Source organism: Rhinichthys klamathensis, unplaced genomic scaffold (assembly GCF_029890125.1).
Source record: "Rhinichthys klamathensis goyatoka isolate OS25496 unplaced genomic scaffold, OSU_Roscu_1.1 h1tg000125l_1, whole genome shotgun sequence".
In the NCBI taxonomy this organism is placed as follows: domain Eukaryota; kingdom Metazoa; phylum Chordata; class Actinopteri; order Cypriniformes; family Leuciscidae; genus Rhinichthys; species Rhinichthys klamathensis.
The window spans coordinates 114,741-140,046 of NW_026606662.1; the positions used below are offsets into that span (position 1 = coordinate 114,741).

Sequence of the window (25,306 nt, forward strand, 5' to 3'; positions counted from 1 at the left end):
TTGACGAGTATTTGGCTGTATTTACACATGCGTGTATTGATGGTGTAACAAAGTTCCCCGGGCATTAAAGTCATATGAGTTGCCAAACTATAGAGATGAGAATAGTTTCACACATTGTAACTCGTCATGACCATTGCTACAGTATGTTAAATGGCATTCAGGAAATGGTTAAATGGGGGCACTAAAAACACTAGTGGTGTCAGTGCTATAGTTATGTTTACAGAACTCTCAAACTCTGCAAATACACCAGTATTATATATCGTGTATTGCATTAGATTTCCAGTTGGATGAATTATTACTAGATTTAAATGTGTAAAAATCCATTTCCAGTGGTGCATTGCCAATAAAACAATGCACATTTTTTTAATAGAAATAATATTCTGGGTTTGGAGAAAGAGTTCAGTAATCCTTAAAGTCAGCATAAAATTGAAATTCAATATATTTTTTAAATGCAAGTTATTGATTTTATTAATATGAGCCATTAATCCATGTAAGTTTTTATTTTTTTAGTCACAATGAAACGGAAGAAGTAGAAAATCTTTTCTTTTGTATTGTGACACTTCTGCCTGACTGTAATGATTTATTGAAAAGTAAAGCATGTTGGGCAGGGACTTGGATCTATGCATTGGTTGTTGATTGCATTTTGAGATGTGGGCGTTGCACTTAAAAGTGAAGGCAGAGCTAAACTGTCCCTGAAAGCTCATGTTAAAGTGGACTAATTCATTGGAAAAGTCCTGCATACATCACCAATGAGAAGTCTGTAATTTTCCCCAGAAAATCCAGTTGACATTTTGATTGATCGATGCCAAAAAATAAAATAAACATATGCCCAAATGAATTGCTCACAATAAGATCTATAACATGCATTTGGAAAATAGGGTGAATTTTCAGATCATGCCGACTTTTTTTTTTAACCAAAATGTCAACTTTGTCCTTTTTAACAACAGTCTTCTTTCTGTTGATTTATGCCAGATTTATCGAATCATTTAGTAAGCTTAAACCCCGCCCCCTTTCTTACAGTCATCTGCAAATTTGCATTCAGTCAACAACCGATCAATAGAACCCTGCACTACATTTATTTTATGATGATCCATTTCACTCAGATGTATGTCACAATGAAGAAAAAATCTGTGCAACATCTGTTACATCTTGACTCACTTGACAAGTGAAGTTTTCTTTTCATATGCTTATATATTTTCTATTAAAACAGGAAAGCAGGATGGGACTTATTGAAGTGCTGGTCCCATTTTAAAATTCTTTAGTTTACACCACAGCCACAAAACATGGTGTGCTGTTTGTCAGTCATTACAGGTGTTTTTAGGGACACTTGACATTCTCATTCTAGTGAGCATCTGATTGGAGAAAGTACAAACGAGATCAGTCATCAATGTCCTTTGTCTGTTTTCCTGAAGGACAAGACTATTTTAAACATGTATCTGATAAAAGTTAATTTTGTCTACTTTTAGGAGTTATACGAATATAGATGGCCTCAAAGCGGATGCACAACCATTAAAGGCTACATGGGTAGATACACTACCATTCAAAAGTAAAAAAAAAAAAAAAAAATTCCGAAGAAGAATGATATCTGAAGGACCATGTGACACTGAAGACAGTAATCACTGCTGTAAACAGATGCACATCTGAAAAACCCGCAGTAAACAAAGCGGTTCACAAGATTGTGGTTAGCTGATTCTGAACCTTAGAAGGCTCGCTGTTATCAGATTGGTTAGCACCTCTCCTGTCCTACAGAGGGCACATACTGCTGTGACAATGGAATCAATTTGCTATTACATTTCAGTATGCTATCAACTGTGTTAAATCTCAATCCACTTCATTCTCTTTCAGCCACTGCCAGTATCACATTCTGAAGTTGCTCAAATTTGTCAGTTGCTATGAATTATTGTCCAGTTCTGAATATTAATATGCAGTCTTATTGTAAATGTGCAATAAATCGTACAGTGATCATGTCTATAGAAGAGCACAGCACATGTAAATGCTGTATATGCTGTGTTCATCAGTAAATGCTGAAGTAAACATCACATACTTTTCTGTTTCAGATTTATCATTTGTGAGACACTGAATGTTAAAATTGTGAAATATGAAGTCTCGCTTTCCAAAGGTACTGTACTGCTCTTTGGTCACAGTTATGTTTCCACCTTCAGAGCTTTCAAATCATTCAGGTGATCTTCAAAATCTCATTTTGTGTTAACCAACAAACTTTCTGTCTCCTATGCAGTGATCGCCATTTCAGGCTCTTTTAACCTCTGCCTATGGCCTCAGAGCAGGATGGCGTGGGAGACGCCACTTGCTCAAAGTTGGCCAAACCACTTCACCTGCAGTACCTTGAACGATCCCTCCGCCTAGACACCTTTCTAAGGCAGACTGCTGCTGTTTTTAACCAGAACATTTCCAGGTAATTCAGTCCTCTTTGACCTTCTGTCTATTGAGTCACAACATTACCTCTGTGACTCTAGAAAATCCTTAGAAACTATAATGTCACAATCCTGTTTGGGATTCTTGGCTAGTTTTCCATAATTCCTAAAGCCAATAGCTTAGCTAATAGTAGATTTTTATAGGAAACGCTGCACTGTAGGTTTGTTTAAGATTGTGTTTGTGTGTGCTTCTCTGTTTAAGCGATGACAGCGATGATGGTTTGGGCGAGGGGTCTTCTCTGGCCTCGTCTAACCCACTGCTGGCAGTGAAAGAAGATCACATCAACCTTGAGGACAAGACCAAGGACTCCTGCAGAGATGGAGAGACAGACTGTGGCACTCTCAACGGAGCTGTGCTGCAAGGTACAATACATAAAATAAAAAAGTTATCTGTTGTATAACATAAGAATGCATAACCTCCTCTTCGAAGTATTTTTCTGTATATATATATGGAAGTATTGGAGTCTGTCTTGGACTGCAAGTACATTTTATCTCATAATGTTGATGAAGTGAGTAGTATTTAGCTGGTCATGTGATCTCAAAAGGGTGGCTTTCATGAGGCATTCCAGTGTGTGTATGATTTTCAACATATTTTTTAAAAGTACTCTTCATTTCTTTAGGGGTAAAAGTTTTTAATGAGTCACCTTTAACCCCAAACTGTCTTCTTCAGAGCACAAAAGTGACAAGGCCGGTCTGTATAACTTCTCGAAACTGAAGAAAAGCAGGAAATGGCTGAAGGTATGTATAGATAGAAAAGAAATAGAAAATAGTATGTATAGATATCCAAATCTAATCCCTGCTCAATGGAAGCTTGTTTCTGCCTCAGAGTAAAAAATAAAACTGGTAATTGTGATATAAAGTTTAAAATAGTAAAGAAAAGGCACTCTGCAAAATCTAAATTAAATTTTTTTTTTTTTTTACAAAAAATATAGTCACAATTGCAGGTTTAAATGTCGAAATTATGAGAAAGTGGCAGTACTAGTGAGAGTAATACCACAGTTAAAATAAATAAACTTGCAATATTGAGAAATGAAGTTCTTCTTTACACGGCAGAGTTAAGGCTGCTCAGTTCCTGTTCAAAATTCTGCGTAAAGATATAATTCTGAATAAAAGCCAGACCAAATTATGCCTGCTCTGACCCATCTCAGCCCCTGCTTGAAAAACTTTTCTCTAGAGAAAGAGATTTTGTGTGCGAACGAAAAACTGCTGATTGAAATAATGAGATAGAATGAACTATATTTGAATGCTTCTGCGAGTGAACAGAACATTTCTCAGGGGAACGCTATACTTTTGTGAACGCAAAAGTTTTGTGAGCAGATACAAAGTTTCTCTGGGGAAACGCAAAAGTTTTGCAAGTGAACTTTGAACATTTTTGTTCTCCAGTTTTTCTTTCCACCACAATCTCAATTTAGGGATTGTTGCAATTATGAAAAATGAATTTGCAGTAATAAGATATTAAATTATCTTTTTCTTTTCTTTTTTGCTCAAGTCACACGTTCATAATTAATTGTCTCTTCTTTATGTCCATGTCTAAGCAGTCTGATGTTTGTGAATTGCAGGGCATCTTGCTGAGTGATGACACCACAGATTCAGATACTGATTCGGATGATTCTGACTTTACAATGACACGAGAAGAGCTCCAGGACATGCTGCGCCTGCACAAGTTCACCAAACTCCACCAGAGCAAGTTCCACTCTGACAGAGAGGTAAGACGTGTTCGCTGAGTCTGGGACAGCTGCCCCCCGCATGGATAGCTTCATGGAAACTGTTGGTAATGTGTGTTTGTGTTCACAGCTGCAGCACTATCAACACTACAGCACAGGCCTCCTGTCAACTCACGATCCTTTCTACGAGCAGCAGCGCCACCTACTGGGTCTCAAGAAAAAGAAAATCAAGGAGGAGAAGAAATGTAAGGGTAAGCCAAGCCTACAGGACAAAAGAGGATGGCAGTAACTGTTTTCTGGTCATCTGAATACTAATCCTTCTTCTTTTGTAGCCAAGCTAAAAAAGATGAAAAAGAAGAAGAAACGGGGAGAGGAATTCTCCATGGATGGACGGGCGCACATTACTAAAATTTTTGCTAAGTTTTCACATGATGCACCTCTTCCCATGATCAAAAAGAAGCACTTAACCATCGAGCAGCTCAATGCTCGTAGACGAAAAGTCTGGCTCACGATTGCCAAAAAAGAAATCCCAAAGGTACAAACATTTTTCTTGGTCAATAATTTGCAATCGACTCCATTTCTTCCGTTCATGCATTAGTCTAAATTTTTATTGTCTCATTTCAGGCATTTAAACAGAAAGTCTCGGCAAGGAACTTTGTTTTAACCAATGCCAGAAAGGTAAGAGATGCTTATATTTTACATACACTACCGTTTTGAAGTTTGAGATCTGTAAGTCTCTTATGCTCACCAAAGCTGCATTTATTTGATCAAAATTATTTAAAATGTTTTTTTTTTTTTCTTGTGATGGCAAAGCTGAATTTTCTAATATGCTGATTTGGTGCTCAAGAAACATTTTTTTTTATTATCAATGTTGAAAACATTTGTGAAAACTGATCAATTTTTTTCAGGATTCTTTGATGAATAGAAAGTTCAAAAGAACTGTGTTTATATGAAATAGTAAACTTTTATAACAATATAGATGTCTTTAAGTCACAATTTAATGCATACAAGCCGAATATCTTAATGTTAATCTTACTGACCCCCAAACTTTTGAACAGTAATGTATAGTGTGGTCAAAACATCTGAGACCACATTACAAATCTGGAATTCAACATTTTATTTAAATCTGGAAATAAAGAAAATGTTTTACGATTTTGACATTTAAAGGTGCTCTACGTAACTTTTAGCGGCCTCTAGTGGTGATGTTTCAGATTGCAACCAACTTTTACAAGAGCGCTCGTGCTCAAACTCATAGACAATACCGTCTATTACGCAAATATCTCGGCGAATACTAGACGGATTCGGCGAGCACCGAGCTTGTTGGGACCATCTAGTCGAGCTGAAAAGAACCATATAAGTTCCATAGTTTTTGGTGGTGTTTTCGCAGAGATATTAGCAGAAAACCATCGGGCGCGCTGCAAAATTGCGGACGCCGGTGACGTCACGATCTCAAAAGAAAATCGCTCGTATCTTTGGAACGCAAAGACCCAGAGAGCTCAAATTCGGGGGAGGAGGTCCCAGGGGAACCCTTGCCCAAACGCTAGAGTGGCGGGCCTCGGGGATGCCCCCTACCGGATCGCCGTTCGCTGGGACCCCTGATTTCGAACGGCTATAACTCGGGGAGCCGGGCGAGTTGGACCTCGGGGGTGGGCTCAGTCGAAAGGCCCCGTCCAGCACTACGATCGATTAGAGTCTTGGGAATATTGATCATAGATTGACTGAGATATAAGGCGAAAAACGTGCGCCTTTAACCGGACGTAACTCCCTGACCGTCTACAATAGACTGTATATAAGGAGAGAGGCTCAGGAGCGCGCATGCACGTCACATCCGTTGGATTTCGCGGTAAATCCGACCCGGAGACTTCACATAGAAATAGGAATACTGGCCTTCAGAGGTAATAGCAAAACCCGACAAGTGGCTCATTGTAATGTGTGATTACAACCCCTTCACACACAGGCAATAAAAAAGGATTCATTTTAGAAGAAAAGTTCCATATAGCACCTTTAAAACTTAGTTAGAAATTTGTTTATTTTTGCTAATGGTCTCAGAAGGTCTATTTTTGTGGATGTTTGTTAAGTCTTCTTTATGCATCTACACTTCTCCAGTTGGCCCACCAGTGTATGCGTGAGGTCCGGAGGGCTGCAATCCAAGCGCAGAAGAACTGCAAAGAGACTTTACCACGGGCCCGTCGGCTCACCAAAGAGATGCTGCTGTACTGGAAGAAGTACGAGAAGGTGGAGAAGGAGCACCGCAAGCGTGCTGAGAAAGAGGCTCTCGAGCAACGCAAACTGGATGAGGAGATGCGGGAGGTATTTATACATACGCTAAAAATCACATTTCGCTGAGAATCATTTCCTAAAGCATCATCATGACAGTTCTTCCTGTGTGTCCCATCAGGCTAAGCGTCAGCAGAGGAAGCTGAACTTCCTGATCACCCAGACAGAACTGTACGCTCACTTCATGGGGGGCAAGCAGAACGCTGGGGGAGACGGCACACAGGAGGAGATCCTGTGCAAGCTTGAGGACAACACCTCCCAGCGGCAGATCGACATCGGTGGAGGGGTTATGGTCAATGTCGGCCAGGAAGACTATGGTAAGACCTTATTCCGTCTCTAAAGGACCATTCTACGTGGAACTTATGGAAATGTATATCAGAATCATGTGGTTTCCATATTTCCCTCTTGCAGATAGTGAATATTACAAGTCTCAGGCTCTTAAAAATGCAAAAGAGGCGTACCAGATCCACCAGGCTAGAGTAAGTGCTAGTCGGAATTATATGGTATATATTTGCATTACATCATACATGTTTCCCTCATGAATTTTGGCTGGAAATGAATTATTACAATGTCCCTCTTTTTGTTCTGTAGACCAGGTTGTTTGACGAGGAAGCAAAGGACAGTCGCTGCGCCTCTCTGCATGCGGCTAGCATGTCTGGCTCTGGCTTCGGCGAGAGCTACAGCTTATCAAACCCATCTATTCAAGCGGGTGAAGACATTCCCCAGCCCACCATGTTCAATGGGAAGCTTAAGGGCTACCAGCTCAAAGGCATGAACTGGCTGGCCAATCTTTATGAACAGGTGATTTTTTTTTATGCTCTCTTATGCTTATTTCTCCATATGCTGCTGTTCAAAAGTTATTTTTAATGAATTAAAATTAATACTTTTATTTAGCAAGGACGCATTAAATTGGTCAAAAGTGACAGTAAAAACACATTTTAATGTTACAAAAGATTTGTTTCAAATAAATGCTGTTCTTTTGGACTTTCTATTCGTCAAAGAAATGTCACATTTTCCACTAAAATATTAAGCAACACAGCTGTTTTTAACATTGATAATTATAAGAAATGTTTCTTGAGCACCAGATCAACATTTTATAACGATTTCTGAAGGGATCATGTGACACTGAAGACGAGTAATGGCTGCTTAAAATTCAGCTTCGTCATCACATTAAATTACATTAAACACATTATAAATTACATTTCAAAGTATATTAAAATTGAGTGCAGTTATTTAAATTTTTTATATTTCATAATACTACAGTTGTTGTGGTATTTTTAATCAAATAAATGTAGTCTTGAAAAACTTCTTTAAAAAAAATGTACCGACCCCAAACTGTGGGATGATTTATGTCTCTTTCTGTTTGTCTCCCATAGGGTATTAATGGCATTCTGGCAGATGAGATGGGGCTTGGAAAGACGGTCCAGAGCATTGCTTTACTGGCTCATCTGGCAGAGGTAAGGATTGACTTTCCAAGTTTTCTGAAGCGATGCAATAGCTTTGTGTGATGAACAGACTGAAAATTTAGTAGTTACGCACTGTAAATCTTGACTTTCGACTTGGCTTTGCTAGAAGACATTTGAAACATTATATAAGTATTATTAATAAATATTAATTTGTTATTTTAAATAATATAGATCTATAAATACATGATTTTAAATATATATATATATATTAGGGCTGGGAAAAAATTAATCGTGATTAATCGCATCCAAAATAAAAGTTTTGTTTACATAAAATATGCGTGTGTAGTGTGTATAATTATTTTGTATCTATAAATACACACACATGCATGTATATATGTAAGAAAAATGTGTTATTAATATAAAAAATATGTATATTTATATATAATATAAATGATGTATAAATATATATACAGTATATACATGCAAATATTTCTTAAATATATACATGCATGTGTGTGTATTTATATATACAAAATAATTACACACACTACACACACATATATTATGTAAACAAAACTTTTATTTTGGATGCGATTAATCACGATTAATTTTTTCCCAGCCCTAATATATATATATGTATGTGTGTGTGTTTGATTTGTTTGTGTGCGTACTGCGTAGTGCATTGTTGTATTTGTGATTATAAATGTATTATGGACTTGATAATGATGACTGTTCTCAAATGATAAAAAAAGTAAAACAAATCTTAATAATTATACAAATAAGTTTTCTCAGACCATTTTCGAGCAAATACATAAATATCAAGATGTGATGCATTTAATAACAAGATATTTTGTTTCATTATATCGCCCAGCCCTACCATTAGCACAACATAGCATGATAACAGGGCTTGCGAAACATTCTCCTTCTCTATTGTATCATCTTCTAGCCAACCGATTTCACTTGAAAGATACTGTATTTTCTAATCGCTAGGCTCTCAGATCAAAAATCTGGAACAAGTTTATTTTTTTGGGAATATGACACCAGCGTTATATAAAAAACACTACTCTCTGTTCTGCTTTCCTGTGCTATCATATGCATTTCTCCCAAACAAGCCCCTGACACCACAAATCAGTTCTTTGGCACCGATGTGAACCCTCCAGCTGTCTCCGCTGCCCTCTGTGACCTCCAGGGTTTGCGAAAAGAGGAGGATACAGAGTTTTGGGATTTGATATGAAAGCGTAGCGCTGCCTGTGGGCCCATAGGAAGCCATGTTAGCATGTTACCTTGTTCTTCAGTTGTTTCCTGTTTTGACCCCCTCTCTCTTCTCTCATTCTTTCCCACCATCTCCGTCCCCATCCCCCTCTGCCGCCTGCACCTGTTGGGATTATTTTGTGTTGGTGTGCTCTATCGGACAGAGGGAAAACATCTGGGGACCCTTCTTGATTATCTCCCCTGCCTCAACACTCAACAACTGGCATCAGGAGTTCTCTCGCTTTGTCGCCAAATTCAAGGTGAGTATGGCAGCTGTGCAGGGAAACACCTGCAGCCGTGGAATCCTTTTTACCGCTCTGTCTCTCTGTCACTGTCTCAAACCTTTTATAAACCCATTGAACTACGTCTATTTTCAGAACAATGGAAAATGTGTTTTTTCTAAGCCGTTGCATATTTTGCTGTAAGGAAACGCATGTCAGATTATTGCATTTCTGGTTTGATTTTTTTAATCCTTAGGGGGCAGTGTTGTATCATTTATAGTGTGTTCTTCTAATATCAGCAACCTAAATATTAATTTCCTGCCAGTCAGACTGAATCTCACAAATCATCTGTATCCGAAATCCCAGCCAGAATAACTTGAGGAATATCAGAGGGCTGAACAATAATTATTTCTTTTTGTTGGCCTGGTCAGGCCAGTAGTTCAGTTTTATACTTGCCCTGCCAATATTTTCACTGGCCCTGCAACACTTTATTTTTAGCAATATATTTGCCAGAAGGAAATATGTTTTTCATTAAACATTAGTTTTCTTTATTAAAAAAACGTTACAACAAATAATTTATAAAATGTTTAATTTGTGTTATAACTGAAAATAATAGAGCTATAATGTAACTTCATGAAAGCTGTTAATTCATGCATACACTTTTACTTGCTCATTCTTGCCCGGATCAGTCGGTCCATACTTATTGTTGAGCCCTGAATAATTTACATTATACACTTTGTAATGAGGTTAAGATTAGTGTATGTATATACAGTACCGATCAAAAGTTTGGAAACATTACTATTTTTGTGTTTTTTTGTATTTGAAAGAAGTCTCTTATGCTCATCAAAAAGTTAAAAAAAAACAGCATTCATTCAAAATATAAATCTTTTCTAACAATATTAATCTTTACAATAACCTTTTTTTTTCCAATTGAACACATCCTTGCTGAATAAAGGTATTAATTATTTCAAAAAAAGAAAGACTAAAATAGAAAACCTTTATTTTAAATTGTAATAATATTTCACAATATTACTGTTTTTCTGTATTATTGATCAAATAAATGCAGGCTTGATGAGCATAAGAGACTTCTATCAAAAACATTATGAACAGTAATAATGTTTCCAAACCTTTGACCGGTATATAAAATGAAAATGTTATAAAATTTTCAACTTTATTTAGTTCTCTTGTCTCATTCTGTCTTGCAGGTGTTACCGTACTGGGGGAACCCTCATGATCGTAAAGTTATTCGAAAATTTTGGAGCCAGGTAAGCATTTCATAAGAATATTGCTCTACTATATCAGATTAATTTAAATCTACTACTTCAACCCTATTTTATCCATGTTTGGCTCCTGTAGAAAACTCTGTATACCCAGAATGCACCATTTCATGTGGTCATCACCAGTTATCAGCTGGTGGTACAGGATGTGAAGTATTTCCAGAGGGTGAAATGGCAGTATATGGTTCTGGATGAGGCCCAGGCACTGAAAAGCAGCACCAGGTAATTAGCACTCTTTTAGCACTTACATACATGCATATACACTGCCGTTCAAAAGTTCGGGATCGGTAATATTTTTTTATGTTTTTAAAACCAAGGCTGCATTTATTTGATTAAAAAAAAAAAAAAAAAAACTGTAATTATTACAATTTAAAATAAATGTTTTCTATTTGAATATAGTTTAAAATGTAATTTATTCCTGTGATCCAAAGCTGAATTTTCAGCATCATTACTCCAGTCTTCAGTGCCACATCATGACAATAAATAAAAAAATAAAATAAAAAATCATAACATTAAAGGATAACCAAAAATAATACTAATTTTAATACAGTTTCATTACAGATAGAATATTAACTAGCTATAAACTTTGTTTTACACAGTATTTACTTAAATGTTTTGGAACTGACACTGGCATTACCACTTCCGCAAAGTGGCCAAACAGACTGGTTATCAACTCATGCTGATAATGAATGATTGAATCTTAAGCCTTAAAATGCCCAAATATATGCTAGTTTTCTTGCAAATATAGCGCCAAAATGTAAAAAACTGGTTGTCTAACCGATACGCATCCTTGATTGTACCTTTCAACAAGGGAAACTAGCTTATAAAAAGCTCCAGATGCTACAGAGAGTCTCCAGTACTGGTGCAGATTTTCCATATTCCCATCCTCATAGTCAGCGCAGTGACACTATGTCTGGACTGGAACCCTTCAGAGAATGAGGGCCTCTCGAGCTCTGAGTGTGAGTTTGTGCCTCTCTGGAGATGACAGCACATGTGCCAGCATGTCCTTCTGTTGTGGTGGAACATGATTTATCGCCCAATTGGATTCTTGACAGGGCGTCAGAGCAGCTTTCTTGAGCTTTCAAGTCTCTAAAGTCCCCAAAATCAATGAAAGACTTAACCAAGTCTGAGAAGTGAGCTCTGAAGAGAATCCCTGTAGTATTCAGAGTTCAGCATTAAGCGTTGTTGTCATGCAGAGTTATATTCTCCATTAACCTCAGCTTGCTGCTTGCTTGGGAGGTCTTAGTTGCTGTGTCTGGTTCTTCTTGACAGCGTCCGATGGAAGATTCTCCTTCAGTTCCAGTGCAGGAACCGCCTCCTGCTAACAGGGACACCAATCCAGAACACAATGGCAGAGGTGAGTGCATTGATTCATGCGAGATGTTGTTTGAGAGTCCACGTGTGCGAGACTGCGAGTGCAGTACCACATAAAAACATGACACTATTGTTCTTCTCCTCAGTTGTGGGCCCTGCTTCACTTCATCATGCCGACTCTGTTTGACTCTCACGAGGAGTTCAACGAGTGGTTTTCCAAGGACATCGAGAGTCATGCTGAGAACAAATCTGCTATTGATGAAAGTCAGTCAACTCAATTATCTCAATTTTGTTCACTGTCCATTTTATCTCCAGGGAGGTTCAAATACAGTGGTGTGAATAAGTTATTACCCCCATGCTAAAGTTGCCTAAAAAGAGGAATAAAAAATCATCTTTTGGAAATTGATCTTAATGCCTTAATTAAAAAAATGAGGAAAAATCCAACCTTTAAGGACACCAATTTTCTTTGTGTATGAATAATGTATCATAAATAAATAAATGTTCTTCCTTAAAATACAGGGTGCATAAGTCAGGCCCCCCCTATGTTAAATTCCCATAGAGTCAGGCAGATTTATATTTTTAAAGGCCAGTTATTTCATGGATCCAGGATAATATGCATCCTGATAAAGTTCCCTTGGCCTTTGGAATTAAAATATCCCACATCATCACATTCCCTTCACCATACCTAGAGATTGGCATGGTGTTATTTCAGTTAGCCTAATAGCTGGTTTGATTTGCATTGAAACATGATCTTATGGAAAGTACCCCATGCTAATCTCTAGGTATGGTGAAGGGAATGTGATGATGTGGGTCTATTTTAATTCCAAAGGCCAAGGGAACTTTATCAGGATGCATATTATCCTGGATCCATGAAATAACTGGCCTTTAAAAATAAAAATCTGCCTGACTCTATGGGAATTTAACATAGGGGGGGGGGGGCTGACTTATGCACCCTGTATTTTAAGGAAGAACATTTATTTATTTATGATACATTATTCATACACAAAGAAAATTGGTGTCCTTAAAGGTTGGATTTTTCCTCATTTTTCTAATTAAGGCATTAAGATCAATTTCCAAAAGATGATTTTTTATTCCTCTTTTTAGGCAACTTTAGCATGGGGGTAATAACTTATTCACACCACTGTATGTGTTAGGGTTGAACAATTTATTAAAAAAAATTATGTGAAAAAACGAAATAAACAAGAAAGCTGATTTGATATAAAGCCGGGATAGTACTGTATGTCAACGTTTGAAGTAGTTTAAAAAGCTTGAATTTTGAAAGGCGTTCAGTTTGAAGTAGTTTTAAAAGTTCTAAGGTTTTAAGGCCTTCCTCATCCAGTCTATTCAGTTTATCATCTGATCTATAGATTGCTTGGATTTTGCTAGCTTGTTTTAGCACATAGCTAGTAGGTTTAGCAATTTGCTTGCATGTTTTAGCATGTTGCTGGCATATTTTATTAGGCTTTGCTAGTATGTTTTATCATTTAGCTACATTGTCCTAAGCAGCAAGCCAACAGAATTATTTAATTATTCAAAATGATTTGGGATTTAAGCTGCAAAATAATAAGGATTTAACATTTAATACTGCATTAATATTAAAACAGCGATGTCTTCATGTGTTGCCCATGCTCCAATAGATGTAATTTACCATGGTTTACCCTTTCAGACCAGCTGTCCAGATTGCACATGATCCTAAAACCATTTATGCTGCGCAGAATAAAGAAGGATGTGGAGAATGAGCTCTCTGACAAGGTGATACAGTCCTACAGTGTCTCAGACAGAATTATGGTTTGTGGTTTCATGCCTAGTCTCTATATGTGATATTAATTTATTTAATCGCAGATTGAAATCCTGACATACTGCCAGCTGACCAGCAGACAGCGGCTGCTCTACCAGGCTCTGAAGAACAAGATCTCCATCGAGGACCTGCTGCAGTCATCAATGGGCACGGCCCAGCAGGCCCACACCACCACCAGCAGCCTCATGAACCTGGTCATGCAGTTTAGGAAGGTGAGGCTGGGTTTATCAGCTAGATATAGATCACCCAAAAATGGAACACAAAAGAAGATATTTTGAAAAATGTTGGTAATAGCTTTGGTTCCCAACATTTTTAAAAAAAAATTTTTTTATGTTCCACCAAAGAAAGGAAGTCATACAGGTTTAAAACAACATTAGGATGAGTAAATGATGACAGAATTTTCATTTTTGGGTGGACTATGACTTTAAAACCTGTTTATCCTTTTAGACTCACTGAACATATAGTAATGAGCTGCAGTTTTTAAACAGTGTTTTTCACAAATTTAAAAGGTTTGTAACCACCCAGACCTTTTTGAGCGTCAGGAAATACGCTCACCTTTCCACATGTCCCTGAAGCCCTTCATCATGTCCAAGTTCCTGTTCCGACATGCCATCCTCCGCACTTCTGACCTAGGAAAGACCAAGTGAGTTGATCTCCATGTAGCTTCCAGGTTTACTGTTCCTCCCTCAAGGCTTGTTCACACCAAGGACAATAACTAAAAAAAAAAATTGCCTTAATTCAATGAGATTAGGTAAGTCCATACCATAATTATAACAATAACGACACAGAGGAACATTATCATTGGAATCTCTTTCAGAGCAATTCTTTTCCAGCCGATGAAGGATAAAAGCATTCTCAGCCAATCAGAATTTCGAGCTCAAACAGTCGAAGTGGCAGACGAAATAACTGCATAATGTAATTATAATAAACAAGAACGTTATTGTGGTGTGGGCTAATATAGTTACCGTTATATTTATTGTTCTTGGTGTGAACGGACCATTAGGATTGGTGCCGCCAACTGTTCGGCATTGTTGATTCCATCTCCGATCAAAAGTTGTTGTACAACACGTGTAATAGCTTTGACAAGTTTTAAGTAGATTGATTTATTCATTCTCTTCACTCCTCAGGCTGAAGCAGACTCTAGTCTCTCCGTTCTCCACACAACACATTCAACAGTCCTTGTTTCACAGAAAAAGTGAGTCTCTTTATTTATTCCACAATTATATTTCAATTTTAATTTTGTCATTACAAAACTTACACACTCTTATTTCTGATCATCTGCATGATTGGTATAGCTGATGATGAAAGCAGCAGCTTTTCCTTCCTGCGTTTCATCGATGTGTCTCCTGCTGAGATGTCAAACATCATGCTTCAGGGGACTCTAGTGAGGTCAGTTACTTAACATTCATGTCATACACACTTTTTCTGACTCAAAGGGATAGTTTACCTGAAAATGAAAGTTCTGTCATCATGTCATTCCAAACCTGTATACCTTCCACAAAAAAAAGAAAGATTGGAATGATATGAGGATTAAGAAAATGATGACAGTTCAAGTCTTCCTGTAGTCAATATTTTTTATCCCTTAAAACTCATCTTTGATCACCAAAATGACATATTTAAAACTTTATTCTTCATGGCTTAAAATAGCTTGAATGTAACTGCACCCTTGCTTCATTTAGTATACGCGTATCCATGATGAATGTGCATATTAGTCCCCGCCTCCACTCACTCACACCAGCTCAGAATACCTGATCCACTCACCAACTTTACTATAGTAAACGCTACATGATGGCAAGTGGAAAAACTGGTTTAATTTAGCCATATATGTTTGAACCAGAAACTGATTCAGAAGAAGTGGAAGAGTGAATTTTACAGGCTCATCTACAAGTCAATGTATCAGAATGGAAATGCGTTTTATTTTTCGCTCTCTACAACGTCTGACACAAAACGGTAATTAATATGATTAGCCTTTGGCTTGACTGTATTTTAAACAGCTAATAATGTGTTGCTAATGTTACTCAAACCATGTTTCCGTTCCCCATCTCTGAGTCAGACAGCTGCCTTCTAAAAAATCAGCATCCTTACAAACGCTTTGAACAACTCAGAACATCAGTGGAGAAAGACATAGTACATCATAACATCATATACATAATTCACCCTCTTTATTGCTAAATGTACCCGGTTTTTCATGTCAACAGAAAAATATACTAGGATGACCTGGCTTCTCTTAAGACTCCCCTACTTCGCAGCATAGTAATGATGATATGCTAAAGCCCGCCGGCACGTTGACGTGATTGGGTACAACACATTGTGACGTAGAGAACCGGGGCGATTTTTAACCAAGTTTTTTAGACTGTCTTTGTTAACTGCAGTTTTAGGGAGAAAATACTCAGCAATTGTTTTGTCTGATGAATTTGCACATGGTTTGTCTTAAAGCATATTAAAAACACCACATAGACATATAAACAACATTAAAAACTTGATTTTCACCACAGGGGGTCTTTCATGTTTGCTTGAACTATCCCTTTACCCAGTGGATATCTTGAATAAATTGCATTATTCAAGCACGTTCTCATCCGGTAGGATCCATGACTCTAATAAGAACTGAATAAAGCAATAAGAATCACATTTTTTTCACACTTGGATTAGGTAAGATTTAGGTGTGGGATTCAGTACATTCATCGTTTCCTACGGCATTGATTCCTTAATAGCTGTTTAGATAATAAAATCTCCTCTTTTCCTCTTTTCTCAGGTGGTTAGCCCTATATCTGTCCTTTAAATCAGCATACCGGCTCCACCACAGTCGTCTGTGGGATGTAGAGGAAGAGCAGGAGAATGAGGCTAAAGGGAGAGCCTGGTTACACAAGCTGTGTCTTTCACGCAGAGATCTCATCCTGTGGATCAACAAGCCAACGTCTTTCCCAAACGTCCACAGCAGTCCTGTTCTACAGGTGAGCTCTGTCGTTCTTCTTTTTTATCGTTCTTGCTTTGTCATATGACAGCACATGTACTAGTGGCCTTCATCACTATATGCCTAGTAGTTATCAACTTTTTTTGGCTACGTTTACACTGTCAATTTTTGGGAATGACAACCGCATTTACTTGCAGGTGTGAGTCTTGAAATGTCCCATTCACATTTTCACTATTTACAGTAGCGTCTCGAATACTGTCTGTATGAACGTGCAACAGGAGTCAAGCCCATATTCTCTTACCGGTAACCAAAGTGACAGTGACCAAAGTAATGCCTGGTTCAGATTACACGATTTTAGCCCGATTTTGGCACGATCCGTTTGACGTAGGGTGTCTTGGGGATTCGTAAACGGCAACGGGCGTCGGGACGCAAGATTCGATCGTATCATCTCGTATAGTGTCTCATAGTGGGCGACAACCTATGTCGCGTCTGCGATGCATCATGACAAAAAGACTAGCATGTTTAATTTTTTTAACGGTCGTCCACGACGGGTTCCGTCACATGTATGAGGTTGACCAATAGGAGCACAGAAGCTTTTCCGTACACAACTTTCAAAAATGGCGAAACGAAAGAGAGACGATGGTGCTACTAGGTGGAGTTATGAAATGGAGGAAAGGTTCGTGGAGCTGTGGCAACAGTAACAGAAAACAATATTTTACCTCAAGTTCTCTTTGGAGGATTTGACAGCCCATACTGTCCTCTTCGAGCAATCCAGGAACGTGTCCATTGTCGGGTTTTCTTTCTTTTTTTACGTTTTTCTGAACACAGGACAGCCAACACTCACCGCTTCATCCATTGTTTGTTTACGTTCGTTTCTAGAAGTCACTCGCTACTAGTTTCGCCTTCTCGATGACATCACGCGCGTCGTTAAAGACGGCACACGATGACTGGTCAGGAAGCAACGTGTAGTCTGACATGTTTCTTGTCCACGACACGACAAGATTTTAGGAGTCAAAATCGCGTAATCTGACACCGTGACTATCGTAACAGACAAAAAAAATCGTGTAATCTGAACTAGGCATAATATCAAAGGTGGGGACGTCCATAAAACCGAAAAGTCTTTTGACAGGACAAGAGTCCAATTTTCTTTAACCTACAGCAGCTTTTTTATCTGGGTGGAGAGTTGAGCATTTGAGTCATGCGTAGAACACAAAACTGATGGGAGCAGCTCCGGTGGAGAACAATGACTGATCTAACACACAGATTATATCTCCGTCACACACAAAAAATATACGGGTGTGAGTTTGATTTATAGAATGTGATTTTCACTCCTGTAAATAACTTAACTGTGTGTGAACGTAACCATATTAAGGACTCGAATACAGGACTGACAACCGTATTCTGCTACTGAAGGAAAAGCAGCAGTGGAATGGAAAAACACAAGACACAGGGCAGTGGATTCTCTTAAGACACGTTTTTTAAAAGTTGAATTACTTTGACTTGAACTTAAACGCGAGAGACCGTGAGACGCTACAAAGCGCAAGACATAAACGCATCTCTCAAACATGTCCATCTAGTGCATGTTTACATAGAAAAACAATGGAAAAGCAGAGCAGTTAAATACAAAAGCACGTTGTGTGTGCCGTTTTTTGGCATACATTTTAGATGTAAGTCCAAAAATAATAAGTACTGGTTATTTCTCAGGCAAGACAAAGTGGAACAGTTCTGCTTCTGGATGTTTAGTTAACATGCTCGTACAAAACTGAATATCTTCCAAAGATTTGATTGCACAAACTTTGGCATATTTCTTTGTTCATCGTATTTCTTGCGTTCACTGTGCAGGTCTACGCCTGCCTTGGGTTACCCCACTGAACCAGATTAAATGACCCTCATCTTTCGTTAGTGCCAAGGGTTCGTATTTCGTTGTGGAAACCGATTTCCACTCACCCACGAGACACTCCAATGTAGCTGTATATCAAATGCTGATGGGAATATCAAAAGTCCAAACTGATTCCCGAGGAAAGGAAAGACGATAGAGGAAGTGATGCTGGATGTCCCAGTCCACAAGCTACAGTGTCGTCGCCCGGAGGCCAAACAGCGGCAGGGGTTAACCTGTAGTTTGGCGCGCTGGCGTGCGTTCAGGCTTCGGTCAGGGGAAGCTGTGCTCAGAAGGTGCTGACTGAGGTGTAATATTATCCACTTCCCACTACAGCTTTTATACCACACAAGCGTCTCCTAGCTCCACTGGGGCATGGATGGGGAACACGACACCACAACAATCAGCTCCCCATGCGGAAATGTGGACCGGCCCATATCGAGCGCTCTGAAGCTTTGCTGTAGACTCGTAAAGAATCTTAAACCATGCTAACTAGTAGCAAAAGTGAAAGCACCTGCCTTTTTCTAAGATTTTCTCCGCCAGACTCAATCTGGCACAGTTCAGTTTTCTCCAAATATTGCAACATACTGTGATTTTGAGTTATAAACTAAGATGCAAACTGCAAATTCAGCAAGACTGATTTCTAGTTTCTAAATGTACAAGCCCAATTCCAGAACAGTTGCTGTGATTTTAACTATCTTTAACCTTTATTTTCTGACAAAAGAAAATGTTTGTACAATACTTAATTGTATTTTGGAAATATAAACAAATTTTGTTTTTGATGGCTGCAACACAGTCCCAAAAAGTTGGGACAGAGGCATGTAATATCTCTGTCATATCACCTTTCCTTATTACACTTTTTAAATGTTTTCGATTGGAATGAGGATATTGATTGTTGCAGTTTTGCATGTGGAATTTTTGCCCAATCTCACCTGATACAAGACAGCTGCTCAACAGTCCGTGGTCATCGTTATCTGATTCTTCTTTTCATGATGGGCAATATATTTTCAACAGCAGACAGAAATTCACTTTTTGCAGGCCAGTCAAGCACATGCACTCTATGGTGTAAGAAACCACTCTGTTGTAGAACGTGTAGAATGAGGCCTGGCATTGTCTTGCTTCCCAGGAAAGATGTCATCTTGATGGCAGTATAAGTCTGTACAATTCCTGCATTCTTCAATGGTACCTTCACACAAATACAAGTCGCCCATACTGTCACATGACCTGTTGCTGATGAAAGTCTGGATGTCTTTTCGTCTTTGGAACTGAGAACTCAATGCCTGTTTTTTCCAAAAACAAGCTGAAATGTGGATCTGACCACAGCACAGTTTTTATTTAGACCATCTGAGATGAACTCAGGCCCAGAGAATTCGGCGGCTTCTCTGCATTGAACAGATGTATAGCTTGCTTCTTGCGTAACAGAGGTTCAAGTTGCTTTTCTTGATGCAGCGGCAGACTGTGTTAAGTGACAATGGTTTTCCAAAGAACTCCCGAGTCCACGTGGCTATATTTAAAACAGTAGGATTGATGGTTTCTCGTGCAATGGCGTCTGAGGGCTCAAAGATCACGCATATTCAACGGAGGCCTCCTGCCTTGCCCTACACATTTCTTTGGATTCCCTGAATCTTTCCACAGAATTATGTATAGCAGAAGGTGAAAGACCCTAAATACTTAGCAATCTTGCATTACTAAATGTGATTTTTGAATCGTTTGATAATTCTCTCATGAAATTTGGCATAACGTTATGAGCCAGGACCCATTTTTGCTGGCAAAGTCTGAGCCAAAGTTGGTGGATGCTCCTTTTATACCCAAACACGATCCCCTTATCTATTACCAATTCACCTACTTATTGTGGACTGTTTCAACAGTTTAACTTGGATCATCTTTACACTATTATTTTGCCTCTGTCCCAACTTTTTTGGAGTGTTGCAGCCATCAAAATCAAAATTTCTTTATATTTTCTAAATGCAATTAAAGGGATAGTTCACCCAAAAAGGAAAATTCTGTCAGTAATTACTCACCCTCATGTTGTTCCAACCCCGTAAGACCTTCGTTCATCTTCGGAACACGAATTAAGATATTTTTGATGAAATCTGAGAGCTGGATCACTCCTCCATACTAGTCCATAGGCTTCTTCAGGGATTGAACTTGCCGGCCTCGAAAAGTTATTAAAGACATCGTTAAAATAGTCCAAGTGACTACAGTGGCTCAATTTTAAGTTTATCAAGCGACGAGAATACTTTTTGTGCGCAAAAAAAAAAAAAAATAACGACTTTATTTCAACTATTCATTTCCTTCTCTGTGGGCCTCGAGTCAGTTCACTAGTGTAATAGCGTAAGCTTCTGTTGTTGTACGTCACACGCATCACGCACATGACCAGCGTCGGCCAATAGTGAGCCTACGTGTGACGTAGCTCTACGGAATCACACTACGTTATCTGACTAGAGGCCCAAAGAGAAGGACATGAATAGTTGAAATAAAGTCGTTATTTTTGTTTGTTTTTGCGCACAAAAAGTATTCTCGTCGCTTGATAAACTTAAGATTGAGCCACTGTAGTCACTTGGACTATTTTAAAAATGTCTTTAATAACTTTTCGAGGCCGGCAAGTTCAATCCCTGAAGAAGCCTATGGACTAGTATGGAGGAGTGATCCAGCTCTCAGATTTCATCAAAAATATCTTAATTCGTGTTCCGAAGATGAACGAAGGTCTTACGGGGTTGGAACAACATGAGGGTGAGTAAATACTGACAGAATTTTCATTTTTGGGTGAACTATCCCTTTAATTTAGCCATTGAAAACATCGGACATTTTTTTCTTTGTGCTTTAGTCAGTTAAATAAAGTTTAAAGAGAATTCTTTAGATTCTTGACTTTATTATATTATTTCAAAATGTCCCAACTTTTTTAAGCTGGCAGTCTGTGGTCTTTGTAAGTAATCACGTATTGCTCAAGCCCAGGGAACAACCTCTGTGCAGAAGTTGATGATCTGTGTGTGTTGTTGTATGGTAATTAGCGTTTGATATATTTGTATCAGTCAGTGAGCAGCCGCAGGCAGCAGTGCTGTGAGAATCTCAGTGCTCATCTGTGTTCGTACGGTCGCTGTCACTGACGTCTCCAGCCGGTGCTTTATGAAACAAGACACGAGCACTCCTGCTGAGGCTGCCACACAGCACCACTTTCTTTCTTTCTTTCTTTCTTTCTTTCTTTCTTTCTTTCTTTCTTTCTTTCTTTCTTTCTTTCTTTCTTTCTTTCTTTCTTTCTTTCTTTCTTTCTTTCTTTCTTTCTTTCTTGCTTTCTTGCTTTCTTGCTTTCTTGCTTTTCTTTCTCTCTCATCACATGTCTTTTACACCTCATCCATCATTAGCTCACAGTCTCCTCTAAATGAAGTTGACTGGTCTGTTTATTCTTGTCACTTTGTGGATGCAGACAGGAAACAGGCAAATATATAGGCTGGTCTTTATGATTCATGTGGGTCATTAGAGCCGTAGTTCTGACTGTGACCCCGTCTGGACGTCTGTTAGCACTGTGGTCTCATTTAGGGTATCACTTCTGCTCAGTGTGACCTCTTGACAAATGGAGCTGATGAGATGGGAGTTGGGTTTACATTAGATTAGGAGTAAATCGTTGTAGAGAGTAAAGTGATCACTAGGAGGCGCTGCAGGTCCATACACTCCTATTTGACAAATTCAAGCATTGTGCGGGAAAAATAGCAATTCTCTCACACTCAGTCATACGTGTTGACATTTTGTCAGTATGTGTTTTAGTAGGGTGTACTATGCTATACTGATTTTTTTCTTTCTTTTCCTGTAGGATTTAGTGTTCACGTCCACAGGGTCTTCGCCGATCTGTCACACCGATGTGGTGATCCACAGCAGACGCTCATCAACTAAAACGTTCAGACCGTGCCGGCCTACCCAACCTCCCAAGTTTTTACTCACCGTCACACCCAGGGTGAGAAACACACAACCTTTCTCTCAGAAAACAGCCTAGTGGACCATATTAACTGCCACTGAACTGAACTTGCACTCAGTTTAGCGGTTTGAAATAAATCCAGGATTCTATATGCAGTATCTCTGTTTTCTTTATCCAGTAACTGTTTGGTAAAAGTCAGAAACTCATCAGCGGGGATTTCTACTGAGGGTGGTCAGCTGCTGACAGGGATCTCCCGCTGTCTCAGAAACAAACTTATGATCAAAAATGAAAGCCCTGTTGTCTGTGTGGCCCTCACTACAGGCCTGGTTTATTTATCCTCTTTGACCCCATGACAGATCTTCTGCTCAGCTGATCATGACCCCGGTGGAGAGTAACCAAACAACACAAGCCCACCAGTGAGAAATCGGAGGTCTTGGTTAAGGGCTGCTTCTCTGGCTGTGAATACACAGCCCATCAAAAACCACACCGCCATTTGGGATAGTCTCAAACTTTGGGATAGTCTGAAGATACTGTGAAGTGACATCTTTGGTACTGCAGGGAATGTGGTAGTCAAGACCTACAACATTGTTTGCTGGTTCTTATCAACATTCCTATCAAACAATCCTAGCCAAACGTATAATTATTATCAGTTTAAATCTTGAAATAACCTAACTTTAACCAATAAATACATTTTATTAATAATAATAATAGTGATCAAATCATTTTGATTAATCAGTCAATCTTAATGGTAATTTATTGTAATAATTTAATTTTTTATAATAATGTTATAATTCATAGGTGTAGTTATTTTATAATTATTATTTTATATAATTAATAATGTAATTATTTTATAATTGTTTTATTTATATAATTGTTTATTTACTTATGTTTTGATTACTTTAACTTATTATTTATTATTATTATTATAATTAATGATTTAATTTGTATAATTAATAATGTTATAATTCTTCCATATTCTTCTATATTCTTATTATTTTTTTCTGTTTAAAAAAATTTTAGTAATTATTTTGTTTATTTGTGTTCATTTTCTTCCTTGTTTTCCCAATTTGAACCATTGCTCTTGACTTCTCCTATCCCTAACCTTAACCATAATCCACACTTTAAACCAGAGAAGATGATTTTATGATGAGTTTTATCAAAAGCATGTTCAAGCTCTGAAGCCTAACCCTAAACCTAATCTAATCTGGTAGATAGGAATGCTGTTCCCGAACCAGCAAAAGATGTTGACCCAGTAAAACGTCCTACTTAAGCAAGGCAAGATATTAATCTTTTATAAGTGAGTATGTTGTACTGAAACATATCTGTGACGTTAATGGTTTAGTCACGTATGAGGGACTGTTTTCTTTTTCCTCCAACATCTGCTGTTAACTTGGCTAATGTGAGGCTACCTCTGTGTTATCCCAGCCCAGAGAGTCGGGATTGTGTCTGGCCTCATGGCCGCACTGTGAGAATTGGCACTGCGTTGGCAAAGGCCCCTAGGCACCAGGGGCATATGGGCACTGTGGGAAAGTGATAAGATAGATTAGTTGCCTTTTTTCTCTTTATTCATGAGGGACTCTTGACCCTTTGACTTTTTATGGCCACATCTGCGTGTTCGCGCTCCCATTGGTCAGCTGTTCGCTACAAAACTGGAAGCCTGGCCAAAGCTGAGCTGTTTTTCATCAGAGATAAGGAATGAAAGGAAGATAATATCATCCGCTTGTCAGCACGCCATAAAATCCTCCATAAAGCTGAAAGAGGGATAAAGCGAGAAGGAGAGGGAGAGAAAAGAAATGGCCAGTGGAAGGGATTGTGAGCGGTGTGAATCACTACAGGAAATGGTCATCTGTTACTCAAAGGCCTGTTAGCGCTGTTAGCACCGCTGACCTCTGCCACGCTTTCCTGCCAGAGCGGCGGGGTTCGGACAAAATGTCAGAAAGACAGGGTTGTGCGTGCCTGTGTGTGTGTGTGTGTTCACGTTCGACAACTGGAAATGATTCTTCTCCCCCCTCAAGGTCCAATTTGTTTGGTGTTTCTTAGTGATAAAAAGACTGAATGGGGAAATAGATGACAATTATCTGGAGGAAAGAAAATGCATTAGTGTAAACAGCCTTGGAGGTGTTGACTAAGGAGTTTTCTTCATTCCCTAGGTGACTTCAGTTCCCATGGAACGCTACTGTGCGGATCGCAGTGCGGAGTATGAATGGAGGTTAATACGCGATGGAGGGAGTCTCATTGCTAAGCAGTGCTTCCTGTACGGATCCCCCGAGCTGGCTTGCGCCTGGGCTCAGCGCTCTCAGGCCTTCCTCCCGCAGAGCCCAGGGGGCGTCATGGCCCTGCAGCAAAGACATGGCTGGTCCTTCATAAGGATTCCAGGTAGGTGAGATCCTGGGTGGGAGTTAGCATGCAAGTTTGTTTATGTTTGCCCGTGTGTAACAGCGGTTGAAAGGTACTTTGCTGTGAGATTTTGCAGGCAAAAAGGTCTAATGTTTATTGGCAATAGTGTAGCAATTTATGAAGCACAGCTCACACAGCAGTCAAACCAAAGCAGCTTTTTTTTGGTGAACGTAGAGAATTTGCGTGACCAACATGAACACGAGTAAAATCTGTGTGGGGAATTTTTTTGCACTCACACAAACCTCCTGATTGCATGGATTCCTTTCGAAATGACTGGATTTGGCCCACAAAATTTTGCAGAGGAACTGTAAATGTGGCCGCACCTTTAGACTGAACACAAACCAGAGAACTGCATCCCAGCTCCTAATGGCAAGACTTTAGGCCCTGGGGGACCCCATGGTACTGCTGTGCTCTGGGGTCAAATTGCATTTCAATCAAAGAAAACTCACATTGTGGCTAAAAACGAGATGTAGGCCCATGGGAGAGGGCTGGGGGTCACGAAAGAGGCCATGTCTCAGGGTCGGTGCACCTCTTTGTCATTGTCACTGTTTTGGCACCAATGCGCAGCCATT

General features: G+C 38.9%; 1 protein-coding gene across 6 annotated transcripts in view; it reads left to right on the top strand.

The window, feature by feature from the left end:
• The window catches only part of ino80 (INO80 complex ATPase subunit), a 53,839-nt gene that overhangs the window by 890 nt on the left and 27,643 nt on the right, over positions 1-25,306 (top strand). For 3 of the 6 annotated variants that reach the window (XM_056256242.1, XM_056256239.1, XM_056256240.1), the window contains exons 2-27: positions 2,058-2,119; positions 2,237-2,413; positions 2,635-2,795; positions 3,103-3,170; positions 3,992-4,138; positions 4,227-4,347; positions 4,429-4,631; positions 4,721-4,774; positions 6,203-6,406; positions 6,495-6,690; positions 6,785-6,876; positions 6,965-7,174; positions 7,750-7,830; positions 9,195-9,290; positions 10,457-10,516; positions 10,608-10,750; positions 11,801-11,885; positions 11,989-12,106; positions 13,509-13,594; positions 13,685-13,852; positions 14,150-14,283; positions 14,768-14,835; positions 14,936-15,029; positions 16,393-16,591; positions 22,236-22,376; positions 24,488-24,713. In XM_056256242.1, the coding sequence (XP_056112217.1) occupies positions 2,271-2,413; positions 2,635-2,795; positions 3,103-3,170; positions 3,992-4,138; positions 4,227-4,347; positions 4,429-4,631; positions 4,721-4,774; positions 6,203-6,406; positions 6,495-6,690; positions 6,785-6,876; positions 6,965-7,174; positions 7,750-7,830; positions 9,195-9,290; positions 10,457-10,516; positions 10,608-10,750; positions 11,801-11,885; positions 11,989-12,106; positions 13,509-13,594; positions 13,685-13,852; positions 14,150-14,283; positions 14,768-14,835; positions 14,936-15,029; positions 16,393-16,591; positions 22,236-22,376; positions 24,488-24,713 (3,298 nt within the window). In that variant the 5' untranslated portion in view covers positions 2,058-2,119; positions 2,237-2,270. The remainder of the gene's footprint in view (positions 1-2,057; positions 2,120-2,236; positions 2,414-2,634; positions 2,796-3,102; positions 3,171-3,991; positions 4,139-4,226; positions 4,348-4,428; positions 4,632-4,720; positions 4,775-6,202; positions 6,407-6,494; positions 6,691-6,784; positions 6,877-6,964; positions 7,175-7,749; positions 7,831-9,194; positions 9,291-10,456; positions 10,517-10,607; positions 10,751-11,800; positions 11,886-11,988; positions 12,107-13,508; positions 13,595-13,684; positions 13,853-14,149; positions 14,284-14,767; positions 14,836-14,935; positions 15,030-16,392; positions 16,592-22,235; positions 22,377-24,487; positions 24,714-25,306) is intronic. The other 3 variants (XM_056256243.1, XM_056256244.1, XM_056256241.1) reach the window with 2 other exon arrangements.